Source organism: Lagenorhynchus albirostris, chromosome 10, assembly GCF_949774975.1.
Source record: "Lagenorhynchus albirostris chromosome 10, mLagAlb1.1, whole genome shotgun sequence".
Lineage (NCBI taxonomy): Eukaryota > Metazoa > Chordata > Mammalia > Artiodactyla > Delphinidae > Lagenorhynchus > Lagenorhynchus albirostris.
Genome location: NC_083104.1, coordinates 54,727,144 through 54,741,064, shown reverse-complemented (window position 1 = coordinate 54,741,064; position 13,921 = coordinate 54,727,144). Strand labels below are relative to the sequence as shown.

General features: G+C 38.6%; 1 protein-coding gene across 8 annotated transcripts in view; it reads left to right on the top strand.

Moving 5' to 3' along the window:
• The window catches only part of RBMS3 (RNA binding motif single stranded interacting protein 3), a 725,561-nt gene that overhangs the window by 146,646 nt on the left and 564,994 nt on the right, over nt 1–13,921 (top strand). For 5 of the 8 annotated variants that reach the window (XM_060162485.1, XM_060162489.1, XM_060162487.1 and 2 more), the window contains exon 2: nt 13,574–13,746. In XM_060162485.1, the coding sequence (XP_060018468.1) occupies nt 13,574–13,746 (173 nt within the window). The remainder of the gene's footprint in view (nt 1–13,573; nt 13,747–13,921) is intronic. The other 3 variants (XM_060162484.1, XM_060162490.1, XM_060162488.1) reach the window with 1 other exon arrangement.

Sequence of the window (13,921 nt, the reverse complement as noted above, 5' to 3'; positions counted from 1 at the left end):
ACACCTTAGTACTGATTGAAATTAATGACTAGTGGAATCTAAGTAAATAAAAGGAAACCTGTCTTTGCACATAGCACAGCCAGCTCTGAGGTGAGTAGACAGTCAACAATGTAGAATAATGTAGTACAGTTGTCCCTTGTTACCTGCCAGGATTGGTTCCAGGGCCTCCCTCAGATACTAGAATCCACAGATGCTCAAATCCCTTGTATGAAATGGAAATGGGGTGGTACAGTCGGCCTCGGTGTCTGAGAGTTCGGCAGCCTTGGACATGGAAAGCAGACTGTACCCCAAACAGTGCTTCTCGGCTAGTGGTGGGTGTATTAGGGTGTCATTCTTCTGTTTGCCTAAACTGGAGGACTTTAGGCATTAAGAAGGAGTTCTGTCACTGTGGTGTAGTCTGCACTTTGGGCATCTTTACTTTCCTTTGTTGAAATCAGAAACCAACACCAGAGGATGCTGGATTCTACTGGTTAAAAAATATTCCTTTGCCAAGAAATGTCTTAAATATGGCCATAACTCATTTGAGTAAAAGTCACCACAGTGGTAGAGAAAATTCCATGTGGTTAAGGACCTTCTCTCATTTTATTTTATCTCTATTTTTATGAAAGTAATTTTCTCTGATTTCTGTAAACCACTAGAAAAAGCAATCAAATTAATTGCACTTATTGTCTTTGAGAACTCTGGTTATAAAAGTTGACCATTTCACAGTTCAATTCATTCCCATACTTAAAACAATAACCTGAGTAGTAAAATATGTTTTTTTAAAATTTATTATGAGAAATGTAACTTACAATAAAAGAAATAGATGTTCTCATAAGAATTATCATTGGTACTGTTTCTCTTATCCTTTAATAGATGTAAATATTGACCACATTTTGGTGTATATCAATTTTCCTATCTTTTATTTACTTTCTATCCTGCAATTATATGTGCTCAGAACTCTATGCTAACTTTACCTGCCTGAACTGTTTCTCTATTTTTGTCTCTTTAACACTTAAAGAGTAATTGTCACTGGTTATATTTTATATTTTAAAGTATCTTCTCATAATAATATTTACTTTTATATATTATTGTTGCACTCACACAATGAATTCTCATATGTTCTGTTTTACATATGTAGCACAGATTAAATTTGTATTGGTTATCTGAGAATTAGAACTCTTTGGTCTTTCTTTGGTATAATATAAATTTTCTCTAAATAGACCCCTTCTTCAAGTCAAAATTCTGGACAGAAATTTTAAAGCTAGCAACTTCAGAAATTCTACGTATAGGAAAGAAATAGTTTATTTGCAAAACTATAAGGAAGTGTAATTCTAGGCTGCTTTCCTGTCCATGTCTTATAAACTTGAACAAGTTGATTACCCATTATCTGCCATAGTGTTGGGTTCTGTATGATGTTGGTTATAAGCAGAAGGGGTGCTGTGATACATATGTGTTTTATGTTACATACGTAACTTAATATGTAAAGCTGGCTTATTAAAATGTTTAACTCCACACACTGTTCATTAGACCCATTTACTGAATTACAGAATCCTTATAAAATTACAGATATTATGATTTCAAGGAGGCAGCTTTTATCACTACTGCAATAGTTAGTAAATAGTTAGTACTATACTTTTTGCTTTGGCAATAGATGTTGTCATAGTTTAGCTTCTTACATTGGTTGTCTCTGTTTTGATTCTGCTCAAGAAGTGATCAGATTCATGGAGTTAATGGTCTGCCCTTAAAGAGTTTAAGTGGGTCTCGAGTGTTTGTACATCAAGGGGTGATGACATAAAAATATTTTCTTTTCAAGGAGTTCTCTGTTGGCTAATGAGAGGCAGGTTTTCTTTGAGCCCATCATTCTTCAAGGGATTCTTATGTTTCCTGTACTGTTACATCATTAGATCATGGAGATTCACTAAATCTGTCTGCACATTCTGCCCTCGCACCCTCTCAGGGTGCCCTCTAGTCCTAGAAGCTGAGACAAAACCACCAAGAAATTGTTATTCTGTCTTCCCAGGATATTCTAGCTCCTTCTTTGTATGCATATAAACCCTTTCCTTTGTTTATGTCTTCTAGGATGTTGGGCATTTCATCTGTGGTCACATCTGTTTGTGATGCAGTGGGACCCTGGCGTTGGCTGGTACCATTTATGAAAGCTGATGGCTAAGTTTTCAGAAATTTTGTCAGCCAATTGTTGAACTGTTAGTAGGTTAAAATCAGCCAAATAAAATTGCGTATATGACAAAAATCAGCAAACCTATATATACATCAGGGCTTTTTCAGTTTTGTTTTTTGTTTTCGTTTTTTTCCTTAGAGACCTGGAATACCAGCATAGTACTAATTCTGAGTTCGTTTTCTGTTTTGATCCTCACTCTGGCCCATTTGCCTTCTACGGAATAGAGCAAGAACTGTGGCTTCTTTTGGAGAAGCAAAGCAATGGTCACTCTTCAAAATGTCTTTTAGTGATTATCCTTTGGAAAAGGCTCGTATCTCTGTTTGCCAAGTAACACATAGGATTCTCCAAACCAAAGAAAACAAAACAAAATAAAATCATTCTCTGGAATATTGGAGATGTGTAGTAAGTACTTCGGAACGTAAATATGTATGACTATCCCATTTGTGTACAATCCGGGCACATATCATACTTGTTAGAAATGAAGGAGATAATTAAACAGAAATAAGCAGTTTAAGCAATTGTTTACCCACAAAGTCTTCTTGTAGGGCAACAATTTTAAAAAACCTAATTATATTTAGAGTTGGAAGCTATGAAATTGGTACAGTTTATTTTGTGTATATAAAATTCCTTGTAAGAGGGTAGACATTTAGTAGTTAGTGTGTTATTTAACCCATAAGCGTTTTTCCACAGGAGATAAGATAGATCTTATTTTAATGAGCACTTTCACAATTTGTAGATATTTTCTCAAAATTTGTATATTCTGAAAATGACTTCCCTTGTGAAAGTTTATGTTTATTTTAAAAATTCTTTTGAGGGTCTTGTCATCAGTTTATCTGAAGGCAATTAGTATCAGTAGCTGAAATAGTACTAACTGAACCTAATTTCTCATTGAAGAATGACATTTCTTGGTTTCTAATGGAGAGAATTTCAGTTTGGCAAGCATCAGTGGATTGTTTACTTTGCATTGGAAGGTTTTAAACCAGGCAAACCCAAGTTCACCAAACCATTCAAGAGACCAACCAGTACACGTCTTACTCAACAGATCATGATTGTTTATAATAACAATGAATATTGTAAAAATGCTTTAAGATTGATGTAATAATGGTAGCTATCCCCTATAGAAGGCTTACTGTGTTCCAGGTTTTATTCTCAGTACTTTCCACATAATTACTCATTTGAAATGTTTACAATCTTCTAAGGTAGTTATTATCCCATTTTCAGATGAGGAAGCTGAGGCAAAAGCAGTTAGGTAATTTGCCCAAGGTCATACAGACAATGAGTGGTACAGCAGGATTGAAACCTGGGTGGTGTGGCTTCAGGATCTAGGGTCTTAGTGGCTGTACAGTGACAATAACACTTCCTTCTTCATCTTGAGTCTTTGGAGAGTCTCCCAATTAAGGGCAAATACCCTTTTGTTGCCAGTCTCTGAAGCCTTAATCACTTATTTTAAAAGGACAAGAGTAATTTGGAGAAGGAAAAGCAGGACTGTCTTATTATTGCGGATAGTTCATTCTGTTGATTATGGAGGATATCCCTGTGCAAAATAAGTCTCCAATAATCATACAAAAAAGAACATGCATCAAAAATTGGATTTAGTTTCGGAAACTCTCTAAAGCACAAGGTGGATTGACTGAAAATATACTGGGAAAAGGAACGCTTATAGAGGTTTATGATCATGAGAAATAGAAGTTTGAATGTGTAAATATCTCATATGTTTCTTATTTTTAAATTATCATAAATTTGATAACAATATAAATGTGTAATATTCATTTTATTATCAGATCTTTTATTTTTCTTGAACTTGAGCACTAATCTATTCTTATAGTTACCATCTCAGCCCAAAATACCATAAATGTTGAAAATAGATTCATAGAAAATTATCCACAAGTGTTCCTTCCAGTTTTTATAGTGAAGCAATTACTTCGTAGGTATTAATTGCTGTCACAATGAATTGATCTGTGCTCTTTGTCTTCTTGAGGAAATTATTGTGTTTTATAGTCTAAATTTCTTAGATTTAGGACTTTCAAAGTGTTGGTTCTGTTCCCATTTAACTTTGCTGCAACAATAAAATATGAATGAATTGGCTAATAAAATAACACAATTATTTTATATCATGGAATATGGGTTATTGTTTATGAATTTGCTGAATTGCCCCGGTAGTTCACTATATGAAAGCATTCTCATTTTTCACCTTGGTCTAGTTTAAAGAGAAATAAGGTTGGTAGAATAGCAGACAACATGGGGTCGGGGTGTTCTTTTGGGGGGATGTGCAGGTGAAGTAGATGATGTCGTATTGAAAATGCAAAGCTTCCTTCTCAGACATGAAGCTCATCTGCCAAAAACAGAGACATCTATTCTGTACCAGTAGTTTACCTCAGTTGCTTTCTTTTCTTGGTATTTAGCAATTTTTGCAATACAGATGAAACTTTGATTATTAGTTAAACACAGATAAAATACATCTTGTCCTTCCCACAGATTATATTTGACTTCCTGTAAATCTCTTTTAATGATGACTACTCTGGGTCAGGGGAAGTATCAGTTGAGAGAGAAATTTTAGACACCAAAATCTAGACCCACTCAGGAGGGAGAAAAAACTGAAATGTGGTCTCTACTGAAAGGAGATCAACTGCACTTAAAAATGTATGAGGAGCAGCAAAGACATTGCGACAATTATTCTGCTCAGTGCGTTGAGGTGCTATATATGCGTAGGGTATTGTGGGAGGCAGGGCCTTGGAATTGCCAGAATGATCTCCGTCAGCACGTGCAGTAGAACTTCCTGCCAAGATCACCATGTTCTGTGCCCGCCTGTTCAACATAGCATTTAGTAGCCAGTGGTCTTGAACATTGGAAATGTGGCTAGTATGACTGAGGGATTGAATTCTTTCTTTCACTTTATTTGAATTAATTATCTTTACATTTAAATAGCTACATGTGACTAGTGGCTACTGTCTTGGACTGCACATATCTAAGGTTAAATCTGGGATTAACTGGAATGAAGACCGCCCAGCTTCAGGTCCTGGACGTGCTGCAGGGTAGCTAAACAGCCTTGGAAAACCCTGTAACCTGCCCAAGCCTCAGTATTCCCAGCTCCAAGATGGGCATAATAATAGGACCTACTTCTAAAAGTTCTGATATCATGAAATAAAGCAGTGAGTATAAAGCTCTTTGAACTGTGCCTGGCATAAAATATATACTCAACAAACATTAGCCTATGCTATTCTTTTTCATTATTTTGTGACCTTTTGTAGATTTTAAGAATGTAGAAACTGAAAAAGAGATAGAAGTGAAATAGGTCTAAAGTAATAAACAAAAAAGTCCATGACATGGGATAGAATTTTAGGTTATACTGGAGGAATATGTGAGATGGACATATAGAGAAAGTAATTATAGGGTGACTATATATTCCAATTTGCTTTGGACGGTTTCAATTTATACCTTGTGTCCTGGTTTAATTATTAATATCTACTCTTTTGTTCTCAAAAGTATCACTAAGGTACATTTTTAGAGTCACCCTGGAGGAAGACATAGGCATGCAGCCCAGTTATTCCAAGTGGAGGGAAAAAGATGCATGCACATGTGACTATAAAGGTGTGGGCTGGAGGGACATTATAAAGGTGGGATGGGAGCTTGGACAAGGAAAGTAGATGTTATTTTATGTGGTATTTATGCTGTTATTACATTGCTCCCAAGTCATCATAGATCTACTTTCAGAAAAACTAAATTCTGATTTAATTGGACAAAATGATTTGGTGTGTCAAAAAAGCCTTACATTATTTGATGTTCTGATTGGCCTTCTGTTATCGATAGCAATTTTTGTTACACAAAATCAAAGTTTGAAACAAAACTGCTTTCTTTTTATCACTGATTAGCTGCCTCATTCTATCTGTTTTCATGACTGAAAACTTTGAAAGTGTTTACTGAGTTGCAATAAAGTACCAGGTTGACATAACTTACGGTTGGTGTTCTTTAAGCTACATCTATTGGTCTCTATTCTATTTAGGCATATATTAGAAAGATAGAGAGTTAATTGTTGGCAATATTGCTAATTGTGATTTTAGGGAAACAGTGTATTAAACTGTGAAACATAGAATATTGTAAAAAAAATGAGGAAAACCTTCAAAATTAGAGATTATGGGGGGAGAACTAAACTAAAAATTTAAGTAAACATATAAGGTACAAGAATGTGACTCAACTGTAATTGTTTGACTCTCCCCAAGTCCCTCCCTTACTCTGATGGCATTCTGAATCCAGGTGCTGACCACTGGCTCTCTTGGAAGTCTCCATCAATAGCTGATGGGGACCTGTTTTGGATTTTCACTCTTCTCCCAGTGATCCTAGCCCATCATGAAAGCAGACATTTGAGTTTATCTCTGAAGTATTCCCCAGATAGAACAGAGGTACCATACAGGGATTAGTTGCTCTCAGGATTTCTGGGGAATTCTAACAATTATCGTTATACTGTAGTGGACTTCGTAATCTCCACCTGGGGAGCCAGTCATGGCTCAATTTTTGCAGGAGGAACCAATAATTATCAATATAGGAATCATGAGCTGTTTAGGTTATTTGCAAAGTGTAGACTTGACTTTTTAAACTAAGTAAGCACCTCAAATTTCAAAGTCTGTCTGAATTTTGTTTATTTTTCCGTAAAAAGATCAAGAGTTGGCCACATTAAAAGAAGGGTTGGGGCAGAAACCAGATGTCATTGACATTTGGAGAATTGAGCAATCTTTATAAAAATTCATTCTATCATTTATAGTAGTCACTCTTCTCAAGCTTGTAAATTTATTAATGAAACTGGGTTATAGCTGCTTGAAATGAACAATAACTATTTTACTTGTGTTTCCAAGTACCATGAATTTTAAAATGTCATTTAATATTGAAACCTCTGAATGGAGTTCAGTGACTTCAGATTGAGCCTGTTTGTAAATAGCACAGAGCAATGTGTGATGATGCAACTGCTGGGGTTTTCAAATACTAATATTTAGTGCAAAAGTGAATCTCATCCTAACAGAATTTTAATCAAACCTCAGTAGTAGTAGTGATGTGTAAATACCTTGAAATTCATCATCTATTCCATCCACAGTGATGTTTGTTTCATCAGTGCTTAGTGCTTTTTGGTTCTTGATAAAAACGGCAAACCCCAGTTCTAATGACATAGTTTCATCTCAAGAATAGTGGCTGCCATACCTAAAAAAAAAAGATTGACTCTTGTAGCTCCCGCTTGAAGGTAAATTACTCCAACTGGGACTGAGAAATACGTGTTCATTTTAAGGATCTGCCTCATGATGATGATGCAAATGTTAAGAACAAAAAATAATTTGTTTAGTGTTGACTCTGTGCCAGGCACTGTGTTAAATATTTTATGTGCAATTTATAAAGTAAGGCCTCACAACTGACCTCTGAGGTAAAATCATCATAATCCGTCTTTTACTCATGACTAGTTAGCGGTGGTGTGGATTCTGAGAGGGCAATCTGGAGCTCTTACGCATCCTGTTACCATTGTTGACAGCAACGATTACGTAGGCCAGTGGCCAGAATGTGCAAATGAATGCCTTTTGTGGGGAATTTTGTCCTTTAGTACTCATTTCCATATCTGAGCTCCAGATAGGCAAAGTGAAGTGGGGCAGGTTTTTGCCAAACTCTGTTATAAAAGGTATAACTGAAACGATTGTTTTCTACAGTCATAGTCTCCATAATGGAGAGGCAATTGCCTAGCATAAAATTGCAAAGCCATCCTGTATGTGGTTCATGAAACTCTGGCTACAGTCACATGGCTTGCCTTAGATATTAATTTAGCCGCATTTCTTATTGCTTGCATGGACAATATTCTTCTTCACCCTCATTTGAGGCTGTTACAGACACGACAGTGATTGCCATGATTCCTGTCACATCCACAGCAGCATCTACCGAGCAAGGATTGCATGCGTACGTGCAGGCTAAATAATGTATGATGCAAGACAGGAATGTGGTCTGTATTCATTTTTGGAGAGTAAAAGAGTTGCCATGTCAGTCTCATGGGAGACTTTATCCAGGGCTTTACCCTTGAGTGGATAAAAGAGTACAAATTCTCTTGCACTGGAGATGAATAAAGACAAATTGGGGAGACCATTAGCAGAGCAGACTGCTGCATGATGGAGTCCAAGGCTACCCAAAACCACCAGACCAACTGCTTCAGGATCCTGCCAGCAACCAGACGCTGGGAAGAGAATTGACTGCAGTTTGGCATCAAGGCCTTGTGATTCCCAGACAAGAGGAATTGCATGCAGAAAATATTTAAAATTCTCTTTGTAAAAGAGTTATGTTTTCAATCACAGGGAGACGTATGTTTCAGACCTAGTCTGCTGCAAAGGAAATGTGGCAGAGGGTTATTTACAAAGGGTGAAGGTACTGGGGTAAGAAGTTGAACTTTGGTTAGGTGAGGGGTGTTTCAATGAATAGTTTTAGGCCGTTGAGTTATTGTCATTATTCCACAATGGGGACTGTATTGGCCTTTCAAGGAGAGGGGATGGATCTCTATAAAGCAGTGGCTCCCAACCAGGGACGATGTCATAACCCCAGGGCCCATTTGACAATATCTGGGACATTTTGGGTTGTCACAGCTTGAGGGGAGCGTAGCACAACTGGCATCTAGTGGTAGAAGACAGGGGTACTGTTAAATATCCTACACAAGACAGCCCTCCACAACAAAGAACTATCCTGTCCAAAATGTCAGCAGGGCCAAGGAGGGGGTCCCTGGTTTAAAAGGACCTGGTTAATGTCTGTGCATAACAACACGGCCTTCAGACAGGTGTTCATCCAAGGTAGCCTGACATTGTATAAAAGACGATTTTTAATGATTTATTTTATTGATGTGTGAACATTTATTTGATGTACCAAATGCTTTCTGTTTAAAAAATAAACAGGAAAACAAACAAACAAAAACACAACTCACATCCCTCTCCAGTTTATCTCCAAAGTACCTAAGGGTTAAAAACACAAATGGGCCGCCCTCCAAACCACACATTTTCCAAGAATGTAGGAGGACCTGGTTGATTCACTTTTCAAACGTGAAAAATGAGGCATATTAACAAAGCACACTAAATGAATCAGCTGCTTAGGATAATCTACAAGCCACTTCATTTTTCTGTTATTAAATAACAAACCATGAATCTTGACAAATGAACCCCCTTGTTTGACATTATTTGAAAAACACACTCGCTTCTGATGGTGACTTCCCCTTTGAAATTAAATTTAAGATGGACTTCATTTAAATTCTGATAGAGGGAAAGGGCTTGTTAACCTTTCTTGTGACTGTATGCTGTTTATCATCTTCATTCTTTTCCTCCCCCTTTATACTCAGATGGGCCAGAGCTCCCGGCAGGGTGTCATCCTGCAGAGTTCATTGCAAGGAAGCATTTTGTGTTTATTGGTGCCCATATCATGAAGAGGAGAGGTTATGTATTAAGTGTTGTGTGGGGCCGTGTGGCTTCTGGGGTCAGATTCCCTAGGTTGAAACTGGAGGTCCAGCTGCATGACCTTGAGAAAGTCATTTGCCCTTTCTGTGCCTCAGTTTTCTCATTTGTAAACCCAGAAGAAAATGATTTGCCTCATCGGGCTGTTGTGAAGATGATGGCAAATGTTACCTCTAATTATTTGAATAGTTATTTTAAATATAGCACCTTCCAAAATGGATGCTAAGTCATTTTATTTAATTTCCTAAAGAGGACGCTGGTACGGATTGGCTGATTTTAGCAGTCTTGACATATGGCTAAGAGGGCTTTAGCCCCCATGTAAGAATCCCTAACAGACCCTCCCAGCATTGCCACCATGAATAAACACCTAAGAAAAATCTGCATACTTGCCAAGCATATGCAGCTTCAAGACAAGCCCTCTATCCCCCTCCTCAATCCAGTACCATCTGAAGACCCTCTTCTGAAAGTCTGCTGTTCCTACTGGTTTTAACAAGCTGACACTGCAAATTCAGGGCAATGCCCTGCCCTGGTACAGTTCAGCATTACAATGTTCTGTATCCCCAGACTCTTAAGTCCTCACCTTTCCTAAATAGGATTTATAAAGTGTGACTTTGATCAATATAGCAAAGCCAATGTTATCTGAGGGAAATAATAGTTTTAACTAACATTTTAAAAAGTCTTTCTTAGTACCTCAAAATGATTTAAACGTTAATCAATGATAAAATCGCAAATCCATCTACAAACAAAGAATTGAGAAAGGAATCAGAGCCACTTTTAATCAGGAAAGTGGCTGCTGTGACCCACTGACCCCTAAAGGTTATCGTCGCTCCGTTTTTTTTAGAGATGCCATAGTTCAGTCATTTGTCTTTGGCAGCCAGAGTATGCAAAACTCCTTTTGCTTTTCACGTATTAATTCAAGCCTATGCATTTGTCAGACATTCTAGGAACCTTCTGCCAACGTTTTGTTGATTAAAGAATGTGTATTTTGAAAATGAGTAGAAAGGAAGGAATTTATAATTCTTAAAACAAAAGAATGATTTACACTGTAGAATGCTACCTGAATTGTTCAGTGTATCATCAACAGATAAGTGAAAATATTAAGGATTAGCAAGAGTGTTGGCACTGACTCTTAAAACCTGTGAAGTGATTGGTTCAATAAGACTGAGAAAGTCTACATCTTTCAGTAGAATTTCTAGAACTCACAAACAAGAATAGGGCATAGAAAACCACTTTTCACTGTATGTATTTTTCAAAGGGCTTTTGAAATACATCCTTCTCTACAAGAATCTGGTGCTTCCACTACTATTTTTAAATTATATACCTCATTTCCATGCATACAAGTTCCCCATACTCATCCTAGCTGCGATTCGCTTTGACCATTTTGTTTTAATTTTTCCCACTGGGCCCTTTGGCGGGCACATTTATTGTTTTAGGCACCATGCAATTTACTAAATGGTGCCCGGTTATGGAAATGCTTGCAAAGACCCCTGGGGCAAGAAAAGAATTAAGTCAACACAGATTGATCATCCTGTAGTTGGTGTTTTCTTATTTGATCAGTCAAGGGCTCATTCGGTCTGAACTGGTCCATCTGATCTGTGACACATAAAGCTAGACGCATTTTTCTGGCTCCCTGGTGGTTTTAAAGGCTATGCAGTGGGAAAAACTGCTTTAAACAAAGCCTCATTTTAAAAGAAGCCTGAGTACAGAATGGAATTCAAAGAATTTGGAGAGAGGGGAGGTGAAAGTGGTAAGAAACAGCTTGAAAAAAGCCCTGGGAAATTTAAAAGAACAACGCACAGGAGGGAAGTCAAAGATAAATCCCATCTGTTCTGTTGTGAGATACACAGACCAGGACACCGCTTCGGCAAGGCGGTATTGAACACCCACTAAGTGCAGGACCTGTAAAGAGGTAGAGCTTAAGTGTTCTGGGGCATCGGAGGAGCGAAGTAGAATTCGTAGGTCAAGAAAGAATACTTTTTTAATCTCAGCCAAGAAACTTTATTCAGCTTTATGCAGATATGACATTCCAAAAGGCAATGAATACCCGTTATTTTATTCAAGTATTGAGAATGGAAGGTATTCTCCCGTGTAATTCATTTTCAAATTGTACGTTAAAAATGTTGGTCATAGATTAAGTAATACTGAATAAGTGGTTGAATGCAGCTAACACCAAGGTTTCTAGCATGGAGGCTGCAAGAATGACAGCAAGATGGAAAGCAATGGGTCTTTGTGATGGGTGGGTGGCTGTGTGGGGAGTGGGAGAGAAGAGACCAGAGGGAATGAGTTGCATTTTCACATGTTGCATCCAAGAGGCCTTGTATTATAGCCAATTGGGAATATGGACTGGGGCAAATCTGAAATCCTGGATGGTATAAAATGGATTATTATAGCAAGAAACAAAACTGGACACAGCCTCCTGTCTTTATGAGCTAACTGCTGTGATCACTCAGTTTTTATTGTGTGGGATGTAGCTTGAGTATTTACGAAGCATCCACTTGCTATTGGATAAGTACTCACCTCCTACCCCTGATAAAACAGCTAATGAATCTTCAGGTTAGAACTCGGCCAAAGTGTCCCCCCTGGAATCATGATTGATGCATTCACTGTGTATTTACGTAACATTCTAGATTATAGTTGAGAAAACCTGGGATAGATTTAAAGACTAATATCACTTGCCAGACAGATATGAATCACAAATATTATCATCATTATTATTATTTCTTGGCCGTGCCACATGGTATACAGGATCCTAGTTCCCCAACCAGGGATTGAACCCACGCCCCCTGCAGTGGAAGTGTGGAGTCTTAACCACTGGACCACCAGGGAATTCCCATTATCATCATTATTTCTTGTGTTTTTGTTATTGCTAACTCTTATCGTGCAATTACTATGTCCAGGAACCATTTTGTTTGCGTTAACTCATTGAGTTTTTGTAAAGACCCTATGATGTAGGGGAGTACTAATTTTATCCTCCTCATATTAATGAGAATACTGCATCTCAGAGAGGTTCAGGCACCCCAGAGATCACACAGCCAATAATAAACACATCACGGACTCAAACCCAGACAGTCAGTGTAATTTTAGAACTTTTGAAGATATGCCTGTATGAAAAGGAAATAAAGGATAAAGTGTAATATACCTCCTAATTCTGGTGTGTATAATTATAAAGACCCTCACATTGCATACTCCAAGTCACTGGGGGTCATCTTATCATTTACATTTTGTAATAACACAGTGTGACAGGTTAGACCAATGGTTCTTTACTGGGAGAGAGTTCCCCACCCTAGGGGACACTTGGCAGTGTGTGGACACATTTTTGGTCCCACAACTGGGGGACGGGTGCTACTAGAATCTGGTGGGTATAGGCCAAGGATGCTGCCACCAGCCTACAATGAACAGAACAGTCCCGGCGACAAAGAATTATCCTGTCCGGTATATCAGTAGTGCCTCAGCTGAGACTTTCAATCAGAGTGATTCAAAGAGGAGAGAATAGTAGCTCAGTTTGCAAATAAAGGGCATTCACCATGAAGGAGCAGATTTGGGAATGGGAGAACGAGATAAGATGGAGTCATTCACTCATTGGTTCATTCATAGTATTGCTATTTATAGAGTGATCGTGCTGGAGAGTAATGGTGAGGAAAGCAATATGAGGAAGTTTCTTTGGAGAAAAAGAGGGAAGATGGAGTAGAGGCAAGGCAAAGATGCTTGGCTGTCACAGGTGAGCTGGGCCAGAGCTTTGGTGCACCCAGGAGAGAACTGTGCTAGGCTGATCCAAATGCAGGGCCAGATGGGGGGAGAGCAAGTGATGTTCTCAGAAGTACCCCAGAGTAGGGACATGAACACGAGTGTGCATGCGTGGATTGGAGAGGCTGAGAAGCTTGCATTGCTTTCGAGTTGCTCTGCTGGCCTGGGAATAGGTTGCTGGCTTTGTTTTTCCAGTAACAGCCTTTTCTGTTTCCAGCAGTCCTATGCACCAGCTCCCCACCCCATGGCTCCTCCCAGCCCCAGCACAAACAGCAGCAGCAACCACAGCAGCAGCAACAGCAGCGGGGAACAGTTGAGTAAAACCAACCTGTACATTCGAGGCCTCCCACCAGGCACCACTGACCAGGACCTAATCAAGCTGTGCCAACCGTAAGTGCCCCCCGCCCTCTGCGCCATTTCCAACCTCATCCTTGCCCACGTGGGCTCGTCCATATGGGGTTGGGTTTTGCACCCAATGTACCCAGTGAGGAAGACTCTTGCTGTAGAAACGGGGCTTAAATTTAAGATCTGAGTCCAGCTTATTTTGGGAATGGAGTTTGTTTGC